Below are 17,884 nucleotides of genomic sequence, written 5' to 3' on the forward strand. Positions count from 1 at the left end.
AATCTTTGCTGGCTAGTAACTATTGTGGATTTATGTGTAAGTTTGGTTGAGAATATTTTTTTTTTCTTCTTGTCTTGGAATACTGGGCCTATGACACTAAAGGTGTAGTTTCTCGTTCTCAAACGAGCCTCGCCAACTTGAGGAATCCTGCAGATGATCTCCATGACTGAGCTGAGATATAAGGATTTGGATAGTTCCTGAGATTCCCACTTGGTTTAATTTGGAAGGGCCAGTTTTTTGTGTCAATCTGCAAGACAAAGCCTCTGTCCTATTTGCTTTTTTGTTTAATTTCTGTCCCACAACCTTCAGCAGACACTGCTCTCATCAGAGTGGCTAACAGTAGATGATAGCAGAAAAATCAATTGCAGAAACAGGGAAGCTGGCTCAACTTAAAATGTGATTTCTCTCTCTCTAGGTATTTTAGAATACTCTGCTAATAGATACTTAGCAGGTACCTTCTGTTTCAACTTCTAAATGCTTGCTGAAAACTTTTCTATTCTGTCAGGCTTATGCATGCATTTTCCCTCAATAGTTTGCTAATTTCTGATTTTAACGTTTTAATATGTTTTCTACGGCATAGTTTTATGTGCAATTGTTGTAAACAGCTCTGTTTTTTTTTAATGAATAGCAGTATAGAAATATATATTTTATAAATAGACAGACAAACAAACAGACAGACAAACAAACAAACAAACAAACAAACAAAGGAGGGCCCCTTTCTTCTCCTCCTTGCTTGGAGCATTAAGCTGCTCTGGATAAAAAGCAAAGCATCTCTCAAGTCCTGTGTGCAGAGACAGGAAAATGCTACGGGTGGGAAGGAAAGGCGAGAGCTCTGCCTAAATCCTTAGAGATTCCTTAGAGACTGAAAGTCAAGAGGAAAGGCCCTGTTGGAGTGGAGAGAAATGCCAGCCTTTTGAGTCTGTTGGAGAGAGAGGGCAGAAACAAAATTCAGCAGCTGCACAGAAACTGGTGCTGAGGAGACCTTTTGCCATTGGCTGCAAAGGCACTGTCATCTGAGCAGAAGATTGCCAGCCAAGTCTCGTGTCTGTGAGGTGTGTCTGCCATCAGGGGAAAGCAGCCAGCTGGGCCCAGCTGCTACAAGATAGAAGCAAAAGCAACCACAGCCAAGGCCATGAATGAGTGTGCACACCCATACAATTTCTCGCTCTGTGGAATGTTGTAAAAGTGAACAACAAGGGGCATCATCATCTCATTTTCTGTCTTCAGACTATGGCATCCACAAGATGGAGGTAATGGCAGACGTGGGCTAACTCAAGGTTTGCAGAAATCTGTAGGTAAATCCCTAAGGGCAGAACCCCTCAAATAGTTCATTAAGGTGTGCTCAGTCGCCACAGAATACTGATGGACGGGGGTGTGGAATGGAATGCAGAGGAATCACTGGATTCTGAAACATCAGCAGCCCTACACTGCAACATTTTCCTGCAGATTCTACAGGCAGTGGCCATTTTAGTCGCGCCCAATTGTTGTGCGATCACCAAGGCTTGGGTCCTTTTGGACCCGGAAGAGGGCAGAATGGGGCTAGAACGGTAGAATGGGGCTTATATGTTCTCTGCTGACATCCATAGGGTCCGAGAATGTAACCCCACATCACCACCTGTACTTTTTATACTCTGTGATTTTAAATAATAAACACATTTGTAAAGTTGGGTTATGAGTCAGAAGCAGTAATTTAGATGTAGTCAGTGTTATTTTTTCCTAGAAACAGAGCTGCCAGAACTCACCCTGAACACCTTCTCTTATAATGGCAATGGTGCTCACCTGAGAGGTGCCAGAATTGAGTGCCAGCGAGTTCTGACTGGAAAAAAAAACCCTGGATGTAGTTATGTTCTTTGGTAACTGATACACCATACTAATGTTTGCTTATCCTAATGCTGATTTCTTTGTCCGAAATAAAGCTAATCCATATTGTGAAGTGTGGTTGAAGTAGGTGCTGTAAAGATTTCGATACACACCCAGGGAAGTATTGAGAACCAAAGTTCTTACACCCTACATAAAGGGAATTGTTCCTGGGCAACTTGCCTTCAAGCTGCTTGCCTGTTTTTACAAAGTGGTAATGGTACAATGTGTGTGTGGGGAGGGGGCAGTTGGCCATTTGTACGTCTTGGGCTCTGGCACATGAGCGGCCTCATAACGCTAGACTGTAAATAGTACTGGGTTAGGAGAAAGCTGCTTACTTGTGGCTAGACTCGATGTTGCATCGGTGACCTATGGAATCTCTGATAAGCTACCCAGATCGTATCTAGCAAGGCAGTTAACACCAGTGTGGAAAATAACTGTGTAATCCATCTCCCTGTTGCCTGTCAGCTGGAGGAACACTTTGCCTCTCAAGATTGCTCCGCAGCCGGACCCAGCCTTGCTTCCTTGACTGTACTAAGCCTGCAACGCTACTCTGGTACACACCAGAGTGCTGATGCGCACATGGGTCGCACACATCTAATTTTTCCATGTGTGCTTTTGTTCATGTTCATCCACACCTGACCACTTTTAGTTAAACTCTCAATAATTCCTGTCCACACTAGCAGGTGGTGTTTAATGGGATATATTTGCACTGTGTGTTGTTGTTCCTTCCCCAACTTCACTTGGTATTTTCCCCACTTTCCCTGAGTTCCAGAAACTCGAGCTCCGTTACGGCACAGGTATTTGTCTATCTGTGTGGGTGGCCAATTTTCTATTTCTGTTTTTGAGGTATTAGTTTTCTTATCTATTAGACTTGTACAAAACAAAGGTTAAAGAATAAAAAGCCCACATGTCATTGCTAAACACACCAAAGAGCACCTCTGGAACAGAAGTAGGGCATGCGTTCTCTGCAGATTGGGAAAATCTGAATTAAATGGAGGGAATGTGCAGGCTGTCACAGGGCTTATCAGGTGCGCTAACTCCAGGGGGCCAAGGTGTCTTTTCCCCCTCCTCAAAATCTCTGGGCAAGGGGCTGGGTCCCTCCAGTGTTGAGGGGTTGGAGGAGACTCCTGATGGTTGGCCTTCCAGACCGTTGGTGACCTCCAGTTGCATGTGTGATGTGCATCATCACGCATCCAGCACTCTGGGACATCCCTCTGATGAGTCCAGTGCACTGGTGCTGCATGTGAAATCACATTTATGTGATGTCACACATGTGCAACAGGCCCCCACAATGTTGGGCACAACTCAGCGCCTCGGGCTTATCGACACTTCCTCTAGTTCTGCTGCTTCCCCCTGGGGAAAACTGCTGTTTAGTGCTCAATCGGAGCAAAGGGCAGTTGGATTTTCTGCAGATTGATGTTTGCTCTGAATCAACATTAAAGAGTGGGGTTCCCTTGAAAAGGAGCGGGGCATGGGGAAACCCACTCAGACCTATGCCTAGAAAGTGTGGGTCAAGCAGAAAACTGCTTGCACACATGCTTTCTTCTAGGCACGGCACAAGCAGAAGTGTGGGTGAGCCCTTGAATAAGAACAATGTTGTTTGGACTGTGTGAAAAAAAACCACACACGAATTGCGTCAAATCTACTTTAAACTGCAATGGTCCAGTGAAGCAGTGGTGGGTGATGTACCCTGCCGGCTATGAGAGCCCTAGAAAGAAATAGCCCTGTTTTGGAAGGGGAGCATTTTTGCTTGTGCACTGTCCTAGGTTCAATCCCACACCTCTTGGGTTAAAAAATCCAGGTGGCAGAGCTGGGAAATAGATCTCCTTGGCCTGTCCCAACTGAGGCTTCTTCAGCTGGGTTTCCAAATCACAGGCTGCTCAGTTCAACAAGGCTTTCACCTCCTCTTGATAGGATACTATGCCGTGTTCTGCTTCAGCTGCATTTGAGAGCTTTCCAGGTTTCCTTCAAGGGCCTCCATCTGATGCTGGGATTGCTGTCAGGCCACTCTGACCTGTCAGAAGTGCTATTAGTTGCTCCATCTTGGCCACTTTACCGGCTCGCAGTTTCTCTCCACAGGAAATGTTTGCCTTGCATTTCCATTGTGCTCAGAGAGACTTGTAAGCAGTGGTAAAATCATACAAGTTAACAGTAAAATGCAACAAAATACAGTACAATACAATGAAACGACACAAAGGAGCAACAGTAGTAAAAAGCGGCAGGTAAGCAGGTGGGGTGCTGTGGGACGCGAGTGGCACTGTGGGTTAAACCACGGAGCCTAGGGCTTGCCGATCAGAAGGTCGGCGGTTCGAATCCCCGCGACGGGGGTGAGCTCCCGTTCCTCGGTCCCTGCTCCTGCCAACCTAGCAGTTCGAAAGCACGTCAAAGTGCAAGTAGATAAATAGGTACTGCTCCGGCGGGAAGGTAAATGGCGTTTCCATGTGCTGCTCTGGTTCGCCAGAAGCGGCTTAGTCATGCTGGCCACATGACCCGGAAGCTGGATGCCGGTTCCCTTGGCCAATAAAGCGAGATGAGCGCTGCAACTCCAGAGTCGGCCACGACTGAACCTAATGGTCAGGGGTCCCTTTACCTTTACCTTTAAGCAGGTAGAACCAGCTTTAGAAACAAGGGCTGGCACGGTCACAGAGAAGGCTCTTGTGCCTTGGCTGTCATCAGGATGTGGAAATGGGCCTCCGCAGCAGAACTTCAGGAGCAGAATGGATCCTTTAGGTATCCTGGGCATTTCTTTTCTGACACCACTGTTGCATGTTTCCTGTTTTCCTGAGGAATGAGAAGTCCAGGAGCAGAGCAAAGGGTTTTATTTTATATATGAACTAGGCCCTAAATGGAGTGGTCCTGTTTTGGACCTGTTCAGCCAGCCTGAAACAAGATCCATGCATCTTCAGGAGGGTGGGGAGGAAAGGAAAATAGCACTTTTCTTTCCTCCTCCCCGATGCCAGCCTTCTCCTGCGATATAGCTCATGGAGAAGTCAAAATGCTAATCGATAAATATGAGATCAGCCTTTCTTGGCTGAGGTAGCACTCTTGCAAACTCGGGTTCACAGTTACCAGTTTAATTTTAGATCTGCATCATTATTATTATTCAGGGCTTTTTTCCAACCAGAACTTGCTGGGAACTCAGTTCCAGTACCTTTCAAGGTGAGCACCATTGGCATTATAAGAGAACAAGGAAGGCGTTCATGGTGTGTTCCAGTGCCTCTTTTTCTAGAAAAATAGCCATCATCATCATCATCATCATCATCATCATTATTTCTGTTCCTCCTAAAAAAGTTCGGGGCAGCAGGTGTTGAAATGGTAAAGCAATACTATTAAAAGTAAAACCATATTTAAAATTTATAAAAAAACATGCAAAACAGTCAGGTGCCCTCACACCTGGGAAAACTTTCTGACAGTAAGAGCTGTTTGACAGTGGAACAGTCTCCCTTGGTAGGTTGTGGGCTCTCCTTCCTTGGAGGTTTTAAAACCGAGGTTGTATGGTTGTCTGTCATGGAAGCTTTAGCTGAGATTATTTCATTACAAGGGGTTGGACTAGATGACCCTCGGGATCCCTTTCAACTCTATGATTCTTTGAATTAACAATGGGCTCATCCAGACTTCCACTTGTCCTGCTGCTTTCCCCAGGGAAAACTGACTCTTGATGTCTATTGGCTTTTCCGTGGATTGACATTTGCTCCGATTCAGCGCTAAAGAGCGGGTTTTCCCGGGGAAAGTGGCAAGGCAAATGGGAAAACCTCCCAGGTCTGTTCTTCTTATGCACAGAACAAGCAGAAGTGTGGACAAGCCCAGTTCCAAAGTTGGCAGAACAGTAAAAGGTAAAGGTAAAGGTACCCCTGCCCATACGGGCCAGTCTTGACAGACTCTGGGGTTGTGCGCCCATCTCACTTAAGAGGCCAGGGGCCAGCGCTGTCCGGAGACACTTCCGGGTCACGTGGCCAGCGTGACATCGCTGCTCTGGCGAGCCAGAGCCGCACACGGAAACGCCGTTTACCTTCCCGCTGGTAAGCGGTCCCTATTTATCTACTTGCACCCGGAGGTGCTTTCGAACTGCTAGGTTGGCAGGCGCTGGGACCGAGCAGCGGGAGCGCACCCCGCCGCAGGGATTCGAACCGCCGACCTTTCGATCGGCAAGCCCTAGGCGCTGAGGCTTTAACCCACAGCGCCACCTGCGTCCGACAGAACAGTATCTATCAACTATTGAACACCTGAGTGAACAGAGCTGTTTCTAAGTTCTAACTGGATGTTAAGAATGAGGGACACAGATACACCTCACCAGTGGAACAGGGAACTGGCTCCAATAAGACTGTGCCACAAGTCAACACCAACCAAGGAACCACCCTTGGTGGCACTGCCAAAAAGGCTTTGCTTGCCAATCTTGGGACCTAAACTGATTGACACTGGAGGAAGCGCTGTTTTTTGTACTTGAATTGTACTGACACCTTGAATTGAGCCCGCTACCTCACTTGCAGCCAATGTAGTGCTTTCAGGACCAGTGGAAAGCTTCTGTATAAATGTTTTAAATAAGTAATATCCCAGCCCCAAGAAACCTCAGCCTCGTTGCTCAAGATAGATTGCATCTCTTTTGGGCAGGAGGCAAGTCGCTTAAGGACTCTCTGTACAGCACCTAGCATAGTGTTGATGCTAATAAGTGTGTGTTTATATAAGTAGGTAAGTGAGCCTCTAAGATGAGCTGGGCTAAAGGTGAGGAGTGCTGAGAAATATTATCACTATCGATGAGAGCAAGGTGGAGAGTAGAACTTTAAAAGCCCTGAGTCATACATTTTAACGCCCATCTAATCATTTCTGGATTTATGTGCCGGTCACCAATGAAGGTCACACATCTTTATTATGCTGATGAGAGCAAGCCAACTCCAGCAGGTTCCAAGCGAGCTGATTGCCATCTTGCAGGAGGTCTGAGAGATTTAATTTCGGGAATGAAGTGTGTGTATGTATTCTTGTAGCAGCTGAGCCAGAGCATTTGCAGGAGCCCAGCTTGCATGGTTGGCTAAATCAGGTTGCACGCCCACCGTCTATTTTAAGCATCAAATGGCGTGGATGTTGGGAAGTGCGCCAGCGCCATCAATTGTAAAAGTACTGTAGCAATCAAAAGGTTCTGTCAACAGAAGTGCTTGCAGTTGACTGCATTCCTGGCAGGAGGAAGAAGGCTTCACTTCAGCCCAACTGTTCCTTGTCTCCTTAGCTGAAAGAAATGCTAAGTCATATTTGTGTTTATGGGTGATAGTCACATACTGTGAATGGTTTGCAAACACCCTTACGGTTTCCTAAGTGGAAGTTGTGTTTTGCCACCAAATTAACATTTTGCAGCGAAAGCGGCTTCAGCAGGGTTTTCAGAGCTGATTCGTGATAATCCACCCCTGCTTTGGTTAACCTAGGTTCTTGTGAACACACGGTATGCATCAACGTTTTGTACTCATTTGAGAAACAAAAGCTCACACCTTTTTAAAAAATGAAGCTCTATTCTATACCAGTTAACCCTCTTTTATCATCCGTGTGTTTATTATAGGAGACCTTTGCATCTTCAGATTAGCTTGCTTTTCTCATGAAAATAACATTGGGCAGATCACTTGTTGTGGAAATAGTAGCATTAATAGTAGTCAATTACTGCTAGTAATTGTTGGCACCTGTCACACTTCTCTGAAGTCTCTCAGCCCCACTCACCTCACAGAGTGTTTGTTTTGGGGGAGGAAGGGAAAGGAGAATGTTAGCCGCTTTGAGACTCCTTAAAGGGAGTGAAAGGCGGGATATCAAATCCAAACTCTTCTTCTTTTTCTGTCTCAAGAGACAGTGGAGTGCGTCTCCAGGGGTGAAGTCAAACCACTGTGTTAGCAGCACCGAAGTGACCTCCCTGGAGTGCAAACCTGGGCAGTGTGTATGCAGGTCCAGATGACAAGACTCCCTTCTTGGCCTTGCTGATGTGGTCCAAAGGAAAGGAAAGCAATACATTTGGCACCAGCTTGCATGCAGGAGTTGCTGGAAAGAGGCCGTCCAACCGTCTTAGGGACTCCACTCTAGACTTGTGTAGGGTTTACTCCTCAATCTTTGCTTCTCCTGAATATATCCTGCAAGGCAGCAGAGGTTTAGGATCAGAGTTTTCCTTCTTCTAGACAGGTTGCCTTCCCAGGTTGATGAGCCCTACCTGCCCCTCACTTCCATCTGTAGCATATCACTAATGTGTCCATTTTAGAGATTTAGCAAGAGAGGTCAAGAGCAAAAAAATGGTGCAAAGTTCCAGTATGTTTTGGACTCTCTGCTGAAGAAAGAAGGAACTCCAGGCTGTGGCATTTGCTTCCGTAATATATTAAATAGGAGTAGTTTGCCATCTCTAAATATAAGACTACAGGTGTGATGGCAGTGAATGTGTGTGAGGAGCTAGAGTCATGATCTCCTGTTTTATAAATCTGGTCTTGGTCCTGTGTTGGGGCCTGAGCAACGGTGTTCACAAGAGGGCAAGTCTTGACCCAATTAGAAAATTGGGTCACCAGAACACCAGAGTTAACCTCTGGCTCTGGCTTAATGGCTGGTCTGTTGCTGGGAAGCCTTCCCCCCCCCCATTGTCATTTATTCTACTTAATGCAATGGTTTTTATTCATTAATGTTGTTTATTGTAGATTTATGTAATAAATGAAGCAGTGAGATTTGTCAGGGCAAACATAGCGAAGCTCCAAGTTAAAATAACATAATAAAAATTCTAACAACAAAAAATAAAAAGGCATAAAACCTGATAAGATATCTAGCTAACATTTATTTGTTTTGCTTTTCAGTAAAAAGATTTGCATGGTGCAGGCAAAAGAAATATTTAACAACATTTATATACTGCTTGATTGTAGTAAAACCTCTAAGCAGTTTACAAGAAATATTAAATTATCTATAAGAATCAACGATCAAACTAGATAACCACCTAGGTTCTAAGTGAGCCACTTTGGGGAGAGCATCTATGAAGAAGGTGACATGCCAAAAATGGAATTGTTCATGGATTGTAAACTGTGATGATATTTTTTGTAACCTTCTGACAAGTAACAAGTTTGTGTCTGGTCTGCTGTACCAGGCTGTATGTCATCTAGCACGCGAATTAAAGATAAATAAACCTTCTTTCCCTCTTTGGCAGCTTCCATGAGATACTCGTGCCTTTTGGTTTTTAGCTCTGCTGGGTTTATGTTTATTTTTTGCTCCTTTAGGATTTTCATTAGTAAACTTGGGAATTAATCACATTTGTTGAGCGACAGAGCATTTGCCGCTTCCAGTTTGTTAGATAAGTTGGTGAAATGTGGTGACGACAGCAGGGAAGGCTTCCGTATAAACCAGATTCAGCATTCGTTTGTAGATGTGTTACAGAACATGATGTGTTTGCCGATAAAACCTGTTGTTGTGAATTGAGGCCAAATATCTCTAAGTAGAAAGTGTGTTTTGTCTCCTTCTCCCACCCAATATAGGCGATAGATATGATCACGCTTCTCACCAAGCGAAAGCTGGCAGTCAAGGCTGTTGTGGGTTGTCACTTTTTATTTCCTGATTGGAAAGAATATATTTCCATAGCACGGAGCAGCAGCACACCCGTGGGATGAAAATAAATCTACTAACTTTCTTTCGAGTGTTCACAGCTCATTCTTCACCCGCTGTATCAGCTTGACTTTGCAATAAATAAAAATACACATCAGAAAGTCTAATGCCATAAATCAGTCACACGTGGACCTGTGCTTTCTCTTTCACTGAGTTCTAATGGAGAATTTGTGTCAGTGAAGGATTTCCTCCCCATGCAAATACAGTGGTACCTCAGGTTAAGTACTTAATTCGTTCTGGAGGCCTGTACTTAACCTGAAATTGTTCTTAACATGAAGCACCACTTTAGCTAATGGGACCTCCTGCTGCCACTGCGCCACCAGAGCACAATTTCTGTTCTCATCCTGAAGCAAAGTTCTTAACCTGAAGCACTATTTCTGGGTTATCGGAGTCTGTAACCTGAAGTGTATGTAACCTGAAGTGTATGTAACCCAAGGTACCACTGTAGTAGCTCCAAAAGAGTTGTCTTTGAGAGGTCTGCAGCAGGTGACGAAATGGTTAAACTCCCCCTCCCAATCTTCTGCAGCCCTGATAATTATCAACCTACCGGTGGCTGCTATGTGCATTCCTTATGCCAAGATGCATTTAACTTTGCTGAGATCAGAAGCTTTCGTTGTAGTTTTAATAGCGACAGGGGTTCCAAAGAAGATGACTAAACTATTTATGTATGCGACAACAACAACTAGAATATTATATGCACAGAAATGGAAAGAGCAGGTTTCAACGAAGGAAGAGTGGCTTTTGAAAGTAGTGGACTGTGCAAAAATGGCAAAGCTGACAGCAGAATGAAGAGATCGAAACAAACTTTTTATAGAAGAATGGAGGCCTGTTGTGGACTATTGAAAAAAAAATACCATAGTCAAATGAAATCATGGGCAGGATTTGAGATAAAAGCAGTGGAAGAAAAATGATAAAATAATTGTAAGAGAGAAACTTTTGTAGTAAATAAAGATATAATGCAGTAGAAAAGGTGGGGTTGGGAAGTCATGAATCAGTGAAATGATTTGATATAAAGATTGTTGTGAAAATGTATAATAATAATAATAATAATAATAATAATAATAATTTATTATTTATACCCCGCCCATCTGGCTGGGCTTCCCCAGCCACTCTGGGCAGCTTCCAAAAAAATATTAAAATACCACAATACATCAAACATTAAAAGCTTCCCTAAAAAGGGCTGCCTTCAGTTGTCTTCTAAAAGTCTGGTATGAGAAATGAAATGAAATGAAAAACAAATTGTACAGCAAAGGACTCCTTTGTTGGTGATAACCACCTAACTTAAATTCATTAGTTGGACTCACACATCAGTAGGTTCACTTTAAACTCAGGACTCAGTTTGTAATGTGGTTGAGTTTCAGAATCTGCAGGGTATTGAAACCCAATGTGTGAAGTAGTAAAGGTGCCTCTGAACATGTGCAGAGTGCACACACACACTCCCCCGCAACTCTGAATAATCACATGTGAACTTAAGCAAAGGCAAATGGGGCATACATTTCAAGTACATTTCCAAGCAGTTCAAGGGGTCTTCGTTTTTTCTAGTGGCAAATATCCACGTGTGACCTCAGGCATGGCCTTCAGGGGATGACATGAGATGACTTCCCATCCATCTCCCTCTCTCTTATAGGTCTGATGTCAAGTGCATTCTGCGTGTTCTTGGCAGGCAAGCGATTGCTACGGTTACAAATGAGCACCAGTTGGCACCTGTTCTGCCTTGTAACCAAGTCTAAGGACTGTCGGGTTTTTCTTGCAAGCACCTTAGCTCAAAACTTTGGACTTCTTGCAAGCACCTTTGCCTGGGAAAGCTTCTCTGGCAGGGGAGGAAAAGTGGTCACTGGTTTTTAGTTCACATTATTGGAACTTGCATGGGAGGAATTCCGATCGGCAAGACAAAAACACGTCAGGAAATCTTGACCAGACCTTTGCAATTAGGGCGCCGGCTCTTTCTCCCTGCCTGTCCTTTGCTTAGACGAAGCGGAGCAGGCAGCAGCAATCAAGGGGTGGAAACGGTCAAACTTGGCATCGTTCACGGTAAGACTTTGTCCTTCTGACACAATTAGGCTAAAGATACTGACACATCCCCTCTTTTAAACCCTTGGCTTGAATCGACTGGGAAGTCGGATTTTAACAGCTCCTCATAGCTAGTCAAGAAGATGACTATATTTTCCTCTGCTTCTCCCCCCCCCTTTTCTTCCTTCAAGCTAAATGACCAGAAAAGTTGCCAGTTAAGAGTGCTACTAAAAATAGAATTTAAGACCAGTTTTCTCTTCTGCTGGATTTTAGCATCACAGGGAGTTTTTGCTGAGGGTTGTGTCTGCTGATCTATAAGCATGCTCTCCTGTTGTCATGTACCAAGGTGAATGAAGCTTTTTAGAGAGCTGGAGGAGCCTCTTTAAACACTGCTGGGTCAAGCCAAGGACCTGTCTAACTTCATAATTCTGTTTCCAACAGTTCAAGGGGGGTCTTAGATTTTTCTAGTGGCTGCCAGAAAGGGCAGGAAAGTGACAGCTTTGTCCTGTTTTTCTCCAGCAGAGGTATACTATCTGTGAACATGGAAGTTCTATTTAGTTGTCATGGTGAACGTATTTGTCTAGCCTGTTGTTACTTTTTAAGCTGTTAAATCTAATGGCCATCATTACCTCTTCTGGCAGCAAATTTTCTTATTTCATGCATTGCACAATTACCTTTTTCTGTTCAGAATTTACTGCCTGTCAAGTTCACTGAGTGACTGGTACTGTTGGTTTGTAGTGTTATGAACGTAAACAAAAAACCCACTCCCCTCATTCCATTGATAATTGAATGAACCTCTAGTATCTGCCTTCAGAGTTATTTCTCTTCCCCCCACAAAAAGCCCCATGCACTCCAATGATCATTTGTAGTATACTTTAAATTAAAAATTGAAGGGGAAACTTAAATGGGGAGTATTTGGGTCCTAGAAGTATGCATGGTTGTGAATCCTAAGGGTTTGAGTTTTACATCACCAGCTACCACTATGTTCCTTAATTGTGACACATGTGTTACACATTAATTGTGACACAAGAATCTGTTTCCCCTGGCATTGTAAGGGTTTGAGGGGCTACAGTCCTAACTTCACATACCTGGGAGTAAGCTGCATTGAATTAAATTACATCGGGGTTGACATTGTTAGGATTGCATCCTTGGTCCTGATTATTTTGCCTGCTGTGCTGTTGGTTGTTGTTTGGATGCCTTAATTTGTTACGTTTGAAAATTTTATTATTGCTATATGGTGTTGTTTTTTTTAATGTACCCCGCCTTGGTGCATCCATATGGATGAAGGGAGGGCTATAGATATTTTTCATAAATAAACAAACTGAAAACAAGCCCAGTTCTCTGGGCACTTTGCAAAACTTAAAATACAAAACACAGCTTTTAAAAGCTTCAATAAAGCTTCCATTTCAATATCAAAATGTTCACAAAGCTGCAGCATTGATCCTCGGGCAGAACATTTTCTTGAAAACCTCCAGAGAAAGAAATTGCACAAGAAACTTATTCTACAGTAAAGTTTAAGAAGCTTTCCCTTACGTTCCCTCTAGTTCTGTCTCCCCGCATCTTTCTACCAAGGCGCATTTCTCTCCTCCTCTAAATGCACACAGAAAACCTGCTTATACTTTTCTACTGCTGGACCTGGGTTGCAGCACATCCTCAGATCAGAAAGGTGCCTGCAGGCCTTTCAACAAAATGCCGTCTTTTCCAGGGCTAGAATATGTTGTTTCCTTGAAGCAACTTGGTGGGAGTACAGAGGCACCATTCGCAAATGGTGTGCAGACAGCTGTATCCCACTGGTTGACCAGAGACGAACAGGCTTGGAATTATTTGAATCAATACAAGAACCTGTCAATCTTTTTTAACCAGGTGTGATAGTGCAATTGGGGCACACTGCCAAAGCAATCCTTCTTTCATAGCATATTCAATTTACAGATAGTGGGGAGGAGAGAAAGCACATTTTAATGTTTCTTATCCTAGCTCCTTTCCCTTTCAATCCATGCATATACCTGCTATTTTGCTTCCCTGGCCCTGTCTCTCTCAGCTTTCCCCGGCCCAGTGCTCTCCAGGTGATTTTGGATTCCACTTAGCCCCAGCCAGCATGACCAGTGGTCAGGGACAGTGGGAGTTGAAATATACTCAGAGTCGAGAGTGTATTTCATGCTCTTTATTCAGCTCATAGTGATGAGGAGGAATTGAAATTCCCCCAGAATGTCTGCTTTATATACATTATTTACACAATGGGCCCCACGGGATTGGTTAATTCCGGAATTCACCTGTAGGCCAATCAGGTTGCGGATTCACTTCCACCTGGAGCTGGATTGGGTGGCTCCTGTGGACCAATCAGACTGCTGCATTCTGGACCCTATTGTTCTAGGACCAATCAACTGCTGCATTCTGAATCCTATTGTTCTAGGACCAATCAGACTGCTGCCTTTTGGATCCTATTTAACTCAGTACATAACAGGAGTTGGAGGCCAAAACATCTGTAGGGTACCAGGTCAGCCTGGATAGCTCAGTTGGTTAGAGCATGGTGCTGATAATGCCAGGGTTTGCAAGTTCAATCCCTGTATGGGACAGTTGCACATTCCTCAATTGCAGGGGCTTGGACTTGCAACTCTACAATTCTATGTTTTCCATTGTCACTTTTGAAACAGGTTGGGGAAGCCTGCTCTATAGTTTTATAGGTTCCTTGTTCTGCCTTTGCCCGAGTGAAAACATTTCCTGACTGTTGCAAGTGATGCAGTGTGTGGAACCAAGCAGTGTTCAGTGCAGGCTGTGCAAGCTTGTGTGATTTAACAGGAGTGAACATACTTGCCTGGGGCACACACACTGAAGATGTGGACCCAGACCATGTATTTATTTACTCATGTTCTCTGTGCACCCTCAGCCATTGTTTGGCTGTAATTTGATGAGTTGCTTTGGAGTCCTAAAGCGTCTTTCACCTTGGCCTGTGCAGCTTAGAGGGAACTTGTTAAGAGTCTGGAATCTGAATTTCAAGGGCTTGAGGTCCATGCATTTGTGGTCCTCTTCACCTGAACTTTCTGACTTTATTGATGTAGATTGGTTCTGTGCGGCCTTGTAAAAGAGCCAGTCACCTGGCAGCCTGTGTGACAAGTAATTTTCCTCCAGGCAACTGGGGAGTTACCCCTACCTTACTCTTTTCTCCTTTCGACCAAATACGTGCGGACTGTTTTTGTGGATTGGTTTGCAAGGCTGGCTTTTGTAGTCCAGGATGCTTTCAATTAAATTCAACAGGCAACACACCATACTTGCAGGTGAATCAATATGGTTAAAAAACAAACGGGGGTCAATTTCTCAGTAGACAATTTCTCAGACAAAGTAGAACATCCTACTTTGGGGGGGGGACCAACCCCCCCCTTTTCCTCAGTGCTTACGGTATATTCTTAGTTTGAAAGTTATCCTTTTTAAAGAACAATACCTTGAGTAACTTCTAACAAAATTAGTAACAAAATAAAAAAGATTCAAGAACCACTATAACTTTATCATGCAATTTGAGGTCTATTAGTTTGTCCTCCTTTCTATCTGTTTTTCTTTCTTCGTTTTTTGTCTTTCCCCCTTTCCTGCTTTCTGTCTTTAAAAAAACCAACAATTAGTGTAGTTATAATACATGAATTTAGTAGAAACTGTGAACAGAATTTGGAACAGATTTAATAAAAGTTCTATGCCTGTGCAAATCACTCCAGCAGTTCTTCTTCCTATTGTATTGGTAATGTAGGGCACTGAAATGTTGTTCAGTGACAGAAGACATACTTTGCATGCATGTAGTAGCAGTTTCAGTCACTGATGTTATTGGTTTAAGCCTCACGCAGCAGTTCTCAACCTGTGGGTCCCAGATGTTGTTGGACTACAACTCCCATCATCCCTGAGCTCTGGCCTTGCTAGCTAGGGGTGATAGGAGTTGTAGTTCAACAACATCTGGGGACCCATAGGTTGGGAAAGGCTGGGAGTTGTGGAAGAAAGGCAGGATTGGGAAGAACCACTACCTAAGAATCTGGGGGATTCCTGCCTTAGCCCAACCTTTCCAAATGCCTGGAGTAGCTTTGTAACTACATTCAGAAATTTATCTTTAATAAGGTGAAGAATGACTGTGAATACACTCTTGCAATCAATGGGACTTAAGTTGCATTGATTTCAGTGTGTCGAAGCATGACTGCCCTGAATCCAACCATGTATAAATAGATAAATATGCATAACCTACCCCCCACCCCAGTACAGTGGTACCTTGGTTCCCGAACTCAATCCGTTCTGGAAGTCCGTTCGCCTTCCAAAACGTTCGCAAACCAAGGCGCGGCTTCTGATTGGCTGATTAGTCCCAGAAACAATGCCGACAGCCAAAATGGATGTTTGGCTTCTGAAAAATGTTCGCAAACCAGAACACTTACTTCTGGGTTTGTGGTGTTCGGGAGCTGATTTGTTTGGGAGCCAAGCCGTTTGGAAAGCAAGGTACCACTGTACTCACATGGAGAGGGATTTAGACTAGCCGCCGAATCAGTGTTTAGCTCACTGATCTGTACATACAGATGACAGGTCTGTGAAATCTGGCTGGAGTGGACTTAACACCAGTGCAGAACCTGCTGTGGCCATGGATAAAGCATTCTGACTGTTGCAGGAAGATGACCCTTGGGGTCCCTTCTAACTCTTCGATTCTGTGAGTCCATGATTCATCAGTCTTAGATTGCTCACCCAAATAGTGTCAATCCCTATCCTCAGGCTATTCCGGCTCCCAGTAGTTTTAGTAAGCTGGTTGCAGCCTTTGCAGTGACTCTAATTTACTTGCTTAGAACATGACGATCTGAGAGCTGGAGGTAAATCCGTCACCCAGCAGGGGTGGCAGAGGAAAACGCCAAGTCTTCTGTGGTAGCTGTAACGTAGATGTAATTGAGTAGGATGACACACTTGTCCTGAGGCTGTATTTGTCTCCAGCCCACACAGGCCGGGCATATTCTTTGGGAAGGGGATGCCTGAGGAGTGAAGTTTGCAACTCCTCTTGACCCTTTCCTGCTGTCTTTGATACAACTTGTAGTGGAAAATGGCTTCACTAGGGTACATTTGCAATAGCAAAATGTTCCAGCTTTATAGCTCTTTCACGTCTGGAGCTTAATTTCCAGACAGGCCTCAACTCTCAGCACTTGTTTTCCCTGCTGACAAGTAAAAACTATGCATTGATCATTCCCAGATATTAGCAGGGTTAACATTCTGAAACAGTGTCCACCTGTGGGACAAATAATTTAACTGGGTTTGTTGATTGACAAAATTATTTCTGGTGCCACAGTTGCAGCAAGTTGGGGACAGGATGCTTGTTTTAAAATAAATAAAAACTCACCCTGGATTCATCCCATGCTCAGAACAAAGGTGGACAGGTAGACCTAGAGTAAGGCTGGAGACCTTAAGTTTTTGTGTTAGTGGGGAGAGCAAGGGGAGAGGACTGCAATAACACATTGCCCAGACTGTGAGGTTAGCTGGTTTGTGAAGCTTTTTAATATTTCTAAACAACTGGTTGTCCCTTCTGCATCACTTCTAGGGCTAAGAGGATCATGGGCTGCTGTTGAGATCTCACAGCTGGAAGGACTTGTAGTCCTTCCCCTGGACAACAATCCAGGTACCCTAGGGAGCCTGGATTTCCACCCGCACTGCTTCTCTAGACAGGATGATGAGTAGTACGAGTTGTGGTTACCAATCAGCCAGGATGCTTCCCCAACCATCATTGCTGTGTTCTGCTAGACAATCTCTATTTTTTAAAAAGAATAATATTTATTACTTTTCCAACAATTTAAACACTACAAAAAAGAAGAACAATACAATACAATACAAAAACACTACATAACACTAACACATTAAACTAACAAAACAAAACAAAAACAATTTAAAACACATCAAATAATTTCAGTATCTTATCTTTCATTCACTTATTTCCGCGACCTCCTCACACCTCCCTTTTTGTATTCCACTTCTGTTAATTGTTTCAGCAATTCCTTTCCATCTTCCTCTGTTTTCTATCCTATAATTATCTTAGCACATTCTAACCTTATTTTTCCTTTAATACTCTATTAATCTGTTTATACTTAATTCCTTATAACATTTATACTAAAGCCATATAACTTCATTCCAACATTTTTCTAACATTAATTTTACAGTATTTCCGTAAATAATCTTTAAACTTTTTCCAGTCTTCTTCCACCGACTCTTCTCCCTGGTCTCGGATTCTGCCAGTCATTTCCGCCAATTCCATGTAGTCCATCCACTTCATCTGCCATTCTTCCCGGGTGGGTAAATCTTGTGTCTTCCAATATTTTGCGATGAGTATTCTTGCTGCTGTTGTTGCATACATGAAAAATGTTCTATCCTTCTTTGGCACCAATTGGCCGACCATGCCCAGGAGAAAGGCCTCTGGTTTCTTCAG

The 17,884-nt window shown here is 43.7% G+C and overlaps 1 protein-coding gene across 6 annotated transcripts in view; it reads left to right on the forward strand.

Annotated features, from left to right (window-relative positions):
• The window catches only part of ZNF385C (zinc finger protein 385C), a 158,680-nt gene that overhangs the window by 26,794 nt on the left and 114,002 nt on the right, over positions 1–17,884 (forward strand). The window contains exon 1 of one of the 6 annotated variants that reach the window (XM_079949642.1): positions 11,120–11,487. The exons of 4 other annotated variants lie outside the window; for them this stretch is intronic. In XM_079949642.1, the coding sequence (XP_079805768.1) occupies positions 11,322–11,487 (166 nt within the window). In that variant the 5' untranslated portion in view covers positions 11,120–11,321. Of the gene's footprint in view, positions 1–11,119; positions 11,488–17,884 lie in introns of those variants that run through there. One more of the 6 variants, XM_079949641.1, reaches the window with a different exon arrangement.

Source organism: Podarcis cretensis (assembly GCF_951804945.1).
Source record: "Podarcis cretensis genome assembly, chromosome: 13".
Taxonomy (NCBI): domain Eukaryota; kingdom Metazoa; phylum Chordata; class Lepidosauria; order Squamata; family Lacertidae; genus Podarcis; species Podarcis cretensis.